At 36.5% G+C, this 9,302-nt stretch overlaps 1 protein-coding gene across 1 annotated transcript; it reads right to left on the reverse strand.

Annotated features, from left to right (window-relative positions):
• Positions 1-4,598: 4,598 nt before the first annotated feature.
• On the reverse strand, positions 4,599-7,664 carry mei-P22 (meiotic P22). The gene is made up of 2 exons (XM_067757363.1): positions 7,242-7,664; positions 4,599-5,359 (listed from the first exon to the last, which is right to left on the reverse strand). The coding sequence occupies exons 1-2, from the start codon at positions 7,577-7,579 to the stop codon at positions 4,642-4,644; spliced, it is 1,056 nt and encodes a 351-aa protein (XP_067613464.1). The 5' UTR covers positions 7,580-7,664; the 3' UTR covers positions 4,599-4,641.
• Positions 7,665-9,302: the final 1,638 nt, after the last annotated feature.

The following is a 9,302-nucleotide window of genomic DNA, read 5'->3' on the forward strand; positions in this document are numbered from 1 at the left end:
GTTCTGTTGCTTTTGCAATTTGTAAATTTGGTTATCTCTCATAATGAAGGATAATGTTGGACAATATATGAAGTGAGGTTGGGTTATCGATCTGTAAACCATTACCTTGTACCGTCTACTTAAGTACTTGCAGGTCCTTTGCATGAAATATATCTTTTTGGCTATTTTCCCAACCGTGTAATCGATGTGCTCACTAAAGTTGAGTTTATCATCGATTTTGATTCCTAAGTACTTGATAGTACTGACTTTGTCAATAGCTTCGCTGTTTATATTTAGAAGTGGTAACTTATTGTTTTGAAAATTCCATCTTGATATAACCATAAATTTTGTTTTGCTTATATTGAGTCTCAATCTATTCGAGCATAACCAATGAAATGAAAATTTTTTTAGTAGGTCATGAAAAAAACCTTAAAAATCAAAGTCGAAAAAAAGTAAAAAAAATTAAATTTCGCAGGCTCGAAAATTATTTTTTTGTGTATTCGTAGTGGAACTTTTTTTCCTGAGCCCAAATCCTATCGAAAAATCGATTGCGCGATATCGGTTAATAAATCCACCCAGTCTAATGTACACGTGTGAAAAGAGCTGTGGTCTGGCGGTAAGCAACTCTTCGCATATTTGCGAAAAATATTTCAGTTCTAAAGATTTCATTTACATACTTCAAAGCGCAGACAAGTGCTTTTAAGAAGGCGCACCTGCACCTTGCCAGTCGAAAGTGTTTGAAGAGCCAACAGTATTTCTAGATGCACCATCCCTATACGTAAATAAACAGCAATCTGTATACAGATGCGCAGACGCGGACTGAGTATGTAAATTACTTAGGTCATCTTGTACTAACCTGTATGTACATATGTATGTAGCATGCGGACTCCGAAACCACTCCACCCATTCTGTTCAAATTTTAATTCGATACAAACAGCGAAGTCCAAGACAGATACACGGGATCGGTTGACTTAAATAGAACATCGAAATAAATCGCTAACCCAAAATGTCTCTCTGGATCCGCCCCTGTAAGTGCATGACCCACTTTTCGCTCTTTATCTAAACTTATTAGTGAATTTTATTCATTCATGTACCATTCAAGTGAATGCAGTTATAAACTCAACTCAACTCAATACTCAACTGATTTTGATTTCTATTCGGCTTACAGGGACTTAACTTTTCAATTACATCCACAGTTCTAATAAGCACTTCTTGTTCGTAAGAGGGTTATTACATGGGATTTCTAAGGGAAAATTACTTTGGCTATTATTGGCGAAGTCCTTTTTCCTTCCATAAAAAAATTTACTAAAATAACGGAATATGCTACAAATAATTGTTCTCTAAAAATTTGTGTCTATTTCAATCCCTTTTGAAGGATTTTGGGTACGTAATATGGTTTTTTAGTGAAATAATGGTTACTGCGCTTTTTTATAGTTTTTTGAAGTTAGAACTCATAAAAAAAACTTTACAGTTGTCAGTTCTACCTTGTTTAATTTGCCTTGGATGCGATGAAAGTGATAAACATTTCAATGAGTTTTCCAAAGAGAGAATTCAATTTCATCAACTCACAATTCATGAAAGAGAAATAATTATACTCAGCTGAGCAGAGCTCACAGAGTATATTAATTTTGTTCGCATAACGATATCCCGTAACGGCATAAACTAATCGAATAGATATAGACTTCTATATATCAAAATGATCTGCGCGAAAAAAAAACCATTTAGCCATTTCCGTCCGTCCGTCCGTCGGATGCGATGAAACCGGGTTGACCTTATGACGCAGAATAGAAAATTAGTAAAATTTTGGACAATGGGCGTGGCAGCGCCCACTTTTAATAGGAGGTAATTTACAAGTTTTGCAAGCTATAATTTGGCAATCGTTGAAGATATCATGATGAAATTTGGCATGATCGTTACTCCTATTACTATATGTGTTCTAAATAAAAATTAGCAAAATCGGATGACAAACACGCCCAATTTAAAAACAAATATGTAAAAGTCAAAGTTTAACAAAAAATGTAATATCTTTACAGTATATAAGTTAATTATGTCAACATTCAACTCCAGTAATGATATGGTGCAACAAAATACAAAAATAAAAGAAAATTTCAAAATGAGCGTGGCTCCGCCCTTTTTCATTTAATTTGTCTAGAATAATTTATTAAATTTTAATGAGCTCGAGGCAGTTTAAAAAATTTAAACACAGTTTAAATTTTTATTTTAAACACAGTTTAAATTTTTATATTTCAATTTTATTTGGTCGATATTTCGATCTCATTCTGAGATCATCCTCAGGAACTGTGGACAAAAACAACAATTAGTTAACATGTAAATAATTTTCAAACCCTAAACATAATACCACTTACACAATTGAATATGTTTTACCGACTAACAAGATGTACGAAAAAAGAAAGCGTAGAAGTCAAATAAATATGAAAATATAAACAATTTAAAACACCGTAAGTATAAACAAAAATCTACAAAAACAACAATACATAGGATGACGAACAAAAAGACATAATCATTTGCATTAACATACAAATGTACATATGTACATATATATTTGTCATCCCACTGCATTTGTTGTGTTGAGCTGCAATTCTAACTAGAACAGTGTTGTTGTCTTAAAACTAAGTCGCGGTAAACGCGCGCCAGCTGATCAGTGTCGATTTTATAATTCATTTTCGTGTCATTAGGGGTGTTCGTTATGTGCAGCATTTCTAAAGTATATCTTTTGCCGTAATTTTTCTCCTCGTGTAAAATGGATACATTATCGAAATCGGGATAATGCCCGGTATCTTTGCAATGTGATGACAATGCCGTCTTATTGTCCGAAAAACTGCTTCTTAATTTCACATTTGACCTGTGAGCGGAAATCCTTGTCTTGAGTTTCATTTTTGTTGTCCCCACATATACCTTTTTGCATAAGTGGGACCCGTCACCATTACACGGAATCCTGTAAACTACATCAGACTTCTCTTGTTTGGGAATTCTATCCTTTGTATTGCTGTAGTTTTCTTAGCGTGTGTTTATAAGTTGACGCGATCTGATATTTATCTCTGTCATAGAGCTTTGAAAATTTTATTCTTTCCGTTATTCCTGGAACATGAACTACTGATTTGTATATTTTTCCCTCTCCTTTGGCTATGTTGGTTCTCTCCTTATTTTCGGTAAAGTATGTTCGAAGTAATTGCTTTATGGTTGTCATAGGGAAGTCATTCTTTGTCAATTCTATACCAAATACGAAAAACGGGATGAAACATTGCTTCACCCCATCCAATAGGTGCGACCGATCACAAATTGTCATCAATATCCTCTAACGGGAGTCCAAGGAAACTTGCTGTTTCAACAGGGGAGGACCATAATGAGAGGGGTGTTAGAAGCGTTGGTTCCACATTACAATTAAAGAGATGGTTGGTGTCATGTGGGGACACATTGCAAGCAGGGCATACATTTTGTATGTCGGGGTTGATTCTGGATAGGTAAGAGTTTAACCTGTTACAGTATCCAGATCGAAGTTGAGGATACCGGATGCAGGAATACTGTTCGTGGTATTACATATATAAATAAATTAGCGGTACCCGACAGATGGTGTTCTGGTCCACCTTTTGGTCGATATCTTGAAAACGCCTTCACGCCACTTCCTTTTAAAACTCCCATTAATACCTTTAATTTGATACCCATATCGTACAAACGCATTCTAGATCACCCCTGGTCCACCTTTATGGCGATATCTCGAAAAAGCATCCTCCTATAGAACTAAGGCCCACTCCATTTTAAAATACTCTTTAATACCTTCCATTTGATGCCCATGTCATACAAACACATTGCAGGGTTACTCTAGGTTAATTTTCCTACATGGTGATTTTCCCTTATTTTGTCTTCTAAGCTCTCAGCTGAGTATGCAATGTTCCGTTACACCCGAACTTAGCCTTCCTTACTTGTGTTATCATGAGTTTTGCGGAATGTTTCTCAGCCCTTAATTTAATACATCCTCTTCGTATTATATTTAAAAATATATAGAAAAACTAGCAGATGCGGCAGATGTTCTGCCCCAACTTTGGTCTAGCTGCATAACTTTTTTAAGAATTTTTTACCTTTTACTCTCGCTCTTTTCCTTCCCATTTATGTAACCTTTCATTCACTCCTCCCTCTGCCTTCCTCTCTCTCTGAGTCTCTTTCTGCCTCTCCATCTTTTCCATCCCTTCTTTTCTCTCTAGCTCCCTCTCTTTCTCCCTCCATCTATCTCTCTATCTTCATCTAACTCTATTTCTTTCTCAGTATCTTTTTTCTCCTCTCTAGTTCTTCTTATTCTTCATCCCTTGTTCCCAGTCCCAGTGCCGGTCACAGTCCAAGTCCAGTTACAGCCCCAGCCCTAAGCTAAACAAAAAAATTAAGGTGTGCCCTACCCTTACCATTTAGGCGTATGAAAAAAGATAAGATCCAATTCTCAGACCTACTTAATATGCTATAAGATGAGAATCGGTTGAGCCGTTTCGAATGTGTTCAACCCCCAAACCCTGTTACACGTAAATTTTGGCCTTTTTTATTAAAAGTATATATGTATAAAGGTTCATACTTACATATATCTTCATAGTAAAAGGTTTAACAATTTTTTTCTATACACGGAATGTTTAAATGTAACATTTATTAATTATTCAGCTATTGAAAATTATTAAAATGATATTCATCCTTATTTTCACCTTGGCAGTTAATTGTATCCATCACCGGTTTAAAAGCATAAACTATTTTTTGCAATGTTCCAGAATCTAATTGCATTATCCTCTCAACTAATGCATACAAATATTCATATTGTATATTTAATACGAACGCCAAAGCTTGCAAATGTATAATTTGCATACGAAATATAATTGCATCCATTTTTAACACTTCCCGGATGTCCTCACATCCGAATATTTCACGTAAAGATTCGGTTAGCGAAATCGTTGAAGTAGATGAGTCAAAATCCAATGACTGAGTTAATTCTGGTGTTGGAAATTGACTATTTTGTTGCTGGATGTTTATATCTTTAGTTGCAGTAGGAAATACTTGTGCCAACGAGGTTTGATTAAATGAATTATTCGCCATGTTTTGATTAACAAAATGCATGGGATACATTTGTGGTAGAAGGGAATCGATACTCGATTTTAAATTCATGTTCGACATGTTGTTGTAACATTTAAAATCATTATTATCCATTATTTGAGTTTTTGTTTCCCCTTGAAGCAATGGATGCCTTAAAGGGTTTAAGTAGTGGTCGACGGATAAGATAGGCGCTTCAAATTCTTTGTCGTCAGTAACTAAGCGTCTTCTTTTGTTTTGTTGAGTGTTGGCCTTTACTTGGCTGGTGCTTTTGCTTCTCGCTCTTTTGATAGGCGGTCTGCATATTGAAAAATACATAAAACAATTATATATTAGTTTTAGCACAATTTGCTACAGTTTGAGCAGATAAATAGACAGAATTCGTCTTGTTAACTATGAGGTATAAGGTCCCGTACTATACCAGGACTAAGTTCGGAAGGGGCGACCCTGCAGGAGAAACCTTTTACAAAATATCTAGGAATCATTCTTGGCAGCAAGCTGTCGTGGATGTTTATGGAGGTGAGGGTAAAGAAAGCCTCGACAGCATTTTATGCATATAAAAGAATGCAGGGGTGTACGTGAGGTCTATCACCCTCTCTCTCTCTCCTTGTTTGGTGGCCGGCCACACAAAAAATTAGTGCCATTCTGCACATTGCACCTGTAGACTTGGTGGAAGAGAACATAGCGTTAACAACTGCAACGGGACTCAATGTCTTGGGCGCCGACCAAACGTCCAAAGTAGTATAGCATCATCAAATATAAGACCAACAGATTACCTAATTCCCAACCTGTGCAATCCCTGAAAAGAATGGTCATATGAAGAAATATACATTTATATCGGGTCCGTGGGCATATGAGAATATATGGAAATGAAAAAGCGAATGAGCTAGCTAAACAGAGCACATCCCTCGAAGATTGTTCGGTAGACGTCCCAATCAGATTGGGCGAGATTGAAAGAAACCGATAGCTGCAAATGATCGAACAAACAGGAAAGGCGTGGAACCAAGGGCGTGGTTGCAAAGTGGCGAACATCATGTGCAGGCCTTACAAACCTTAGACTACAAAGCTACACTTGTTATTGAAAAGTGCACTGTAGACTCATCATGGGTATTCTAACTGGGCGCTGCCTTCCGGAGTCACATTCTTTTAAATTAGGCCTTGTCAGTGGTAGCGGATGAAGAAAGTGCCGCTTGGAGGAGGAACGTTTTTTGCTTGTCCCCTGTCAAGACTCCAACTAATAGGAGTTGTACTGCTGTCAGGTATGCAAGCACCAAGTAGCGTAAGAAGTCCTAGAAAGCTTTTAGGTTAGGTTAGGATGGGGTTTTTCTGTTTGGCGGTTAGGTAAATTTCCGATAACACTATGGACTCATTCTTTTAATGTGTGTGTCCTTAATGTTGTATTAACGATAAAGACACTTCCAACAACATCAAATTTTCCCGAAGGTTTTGGGGAGTGTTATCTATGTTGATGGTCCTTTGTCGGATAAAGATCGGGTATGTTCCTGTAACAAGCACAATTATGGTATTACAGACCATCTCTGAAACGATTAATATGACCACATTAAACCTTCTAAGCCATCCCGCCCCACCCCTTGTTCCATGAGGAACTTCGGGTCGCCAGAGCCTCGCCTGTGCATGATACATTCATATTTGTAACAGGATTCCCCTCGCTTAGGTAGGGTTGACGATTGGGTGGCGGAAGCTCTATATAAAGCTAACTATAAAGCTTGCTATTGTGCTCATCAACCCCTTGAATCCCCGTATCAATTACTCTTAAATCTAAATTGCTACCTTAAACTTCATATCGATTACTCCTAAATATTAACGCGTGCGGTTAGCTAAAGGACTCACAACACAATTATGGAGTGTTCAACTTGTTAGAACTCACTCCTCTTGTATCCAACAAAACTAAGCTTTAAAATGAAATCAATAAAATGCAGCTTAAGAATGTACAAAAAGTTTGGGAAAATCAATAAGCTTTGATTCCCTTTATATTGTTGATTGGCCTCAGTCATAAAGATTTGATTTGCTTGGCGAGAGTTGTAAGAGCAACAAAATCGTCTAGGCAATATTAATTGTGGTACTACAATGAACAGTTTCTGTGACGAAGTAGCTCACTTTATCATATCCTTGGAATACATAAATATATTTACAGTTGAATAATTTAACTAGTCCCTCACCTTCCTCTTCGAACCGACTGTTTTAATTTTGAATTACTTGCTTTCACAGTATTATTGTTGTTATTACCCACTTTGATGTCTTTGTTGGCTTCATCAGCTTGGTTCTTAACATTGTTGCTTAATATACTATTTGTTGGCTGTTTGCTGGAATGTATAGCAGCCGCAGCAGATATTTGAGGCAAGTCAACTACATTTGTAGCACTTCCGTTATCTGCACTTCCTTTTTGTATTTCAATGTTGACTTCGGTATTTTGATTATCATAAAATAAAAATTTGCCTTCATAATTGAAATCTGCATATGTGACAGGTTTTCTAGTCAGACGTTGTGATCGGCGCATCCTTTTTTCAGATAGTTATTATAGAGTTTTAAATACAAAATATACATTTTCTACTTCCGTTATCCTATAGTATTACAAAAAAATATTTCCCATTGTAAATTTTACCAAGTAGCGCAACTAACAGCTGATCGGTGAAAATTCGCACATTCACACGCACAGTTCTCGACTCAGTTTCAAAACAAAACTTTAGATTATTTAATTCAAATTTTAAAGTGAGATAATCCTTACAAATTTATGTATACAGAATATATATGGCGTTTTTGTTGTTATTAAAACAATAGTTTTATTTATATTAAAGCTTTTATCATTTTTTTTTTTAACTTCGAAAAATCTCCGAACACCATTCCTTCATTATATGACATTCGACTGCCTAGTCCACTGCCTTCCACTCTATTCGCAACATAACCTCTACTTAAGCTGCCAAACTATATAGTAAACAATGATATTTCCCTTAGACGATGTTCACACGGAACCTCAAATTCTATGAACTACATGACGAGCTATGTTAAACTGATTTTTATGTAAAGGGCTAATTAAACTTCCTAAACCCTAACGCCATAGTCATAACTCTACCCATAACCATAACCATCTACCATAACCTAAAAATTGTGAAAATTTCATAAAAATGAAGAAAACGCAAAAAATTACAAACATATTCCACAAAAAATAAGTCTCTTAGTCATAACGTATCCAAAACAATTAATAAAATCTACAAAAAGTTATTAAATTCACCAACTCAAATATTTTAGCTTACGGATATGGCGAGAAACCAAATCCAATTGGTTGGCTATGGTATGGTTATGGTGTTAGCGCTATGGTATGGCACCATTAACCGATTACATTGATTTCCATAAGGTAGGTTCGATCAGCTGTTTTATCTGGTTATGGTTTTATGGTTATAAGTCACCATTAATTAGCCCTTAAGTCGTGAACTACGCTTTAAGGCTTCCTGCGATTTACAACGAGATTGACAGAATTTTTGTATGTGTGCGTGTCGGGTACTTGACGCTGTTACGGTAGCGTTTTCGTGCGAACACACCTAGTGACTAGTGATGGGACCAAAAAGTTGCGATGCAAAAGTATCGAAAACAAGAAAAAAAAGATCTGCGATCACTAGCGAAAAAATACCATGAGTTTCCGGCCACAAGTAAAACGAAGACGTGGAAAAATTTAGAAAAAAAGCAGCAAAAACGATAGCCACGTTTTTCCGGCCGGGAAAAAAAGCAAGAGTTTTGCCCAGTTAATCGGGAAAATTTTATAAAACAAAAAGGTTTAATGTAAAATTATTCATTTAAGGCGTTATACAAACGAGAAGATTTGTGATTTGCTTCAGCCTAATTTTTGGCGGCCCTGCGATTATACAAAAGGATCGTGTAACATCTATTGGCACAACATCTACAGCAAAGGCGTAAAGCACCGATACTGCTTCAGTAACTTTATGGCTCACATCAACTGCGCATCCCCAACTATACTCAACTAATCGCAAAACACCCTCGCCGGCTGTGCACGTATTCAAGTAAATGCCCAGAAACTAGGAAGAGTCGATAGCGCAAAGTCCATTCCGACAAACCTCTTTTCTACTCGTCTATTTTGGGTGGTAATAAACATTACAATGGTTGTGTTGTGTTGGCACAGAGTCAACGTATAAAATATCCAGTTGAAGTAGGTCGGCGTTTCACAGTCACACCTAGTGAGGAAAGTACTAGTGATTCCGATTCGGATT

The sequence above is a fragment of the Eurosta solidaginis genome, chromosome 5 (genome assembly GCF_040869045.1).
Source record: "Eurosta solidaginis isolate ZX-2024a chromosome 5, ASM4086904v1, whole genome shotgun sequence".
NCBI lineage: Eukaryota > Metazoa > Arthropoda > Insecta > Diptera > Tephritidae > Eurosta > Eurosta solidaginis.

Coding starts and splice junctions, on each gene's coding strand:
- mei-P22 (XM_067757363.1), bottom strand. CDS start 7,579: ATGCGCCGATCACAACGTCTGACTAGAAAACCTGTCACATATGCAGAT. Junction 5,360..7,241: donor CAGTCGGTTCGAAGAGGAAG/GTGAGGGACTAG, acceptor TTCAATATGCAG/ACCGCCTATCAAAAGAGCGA.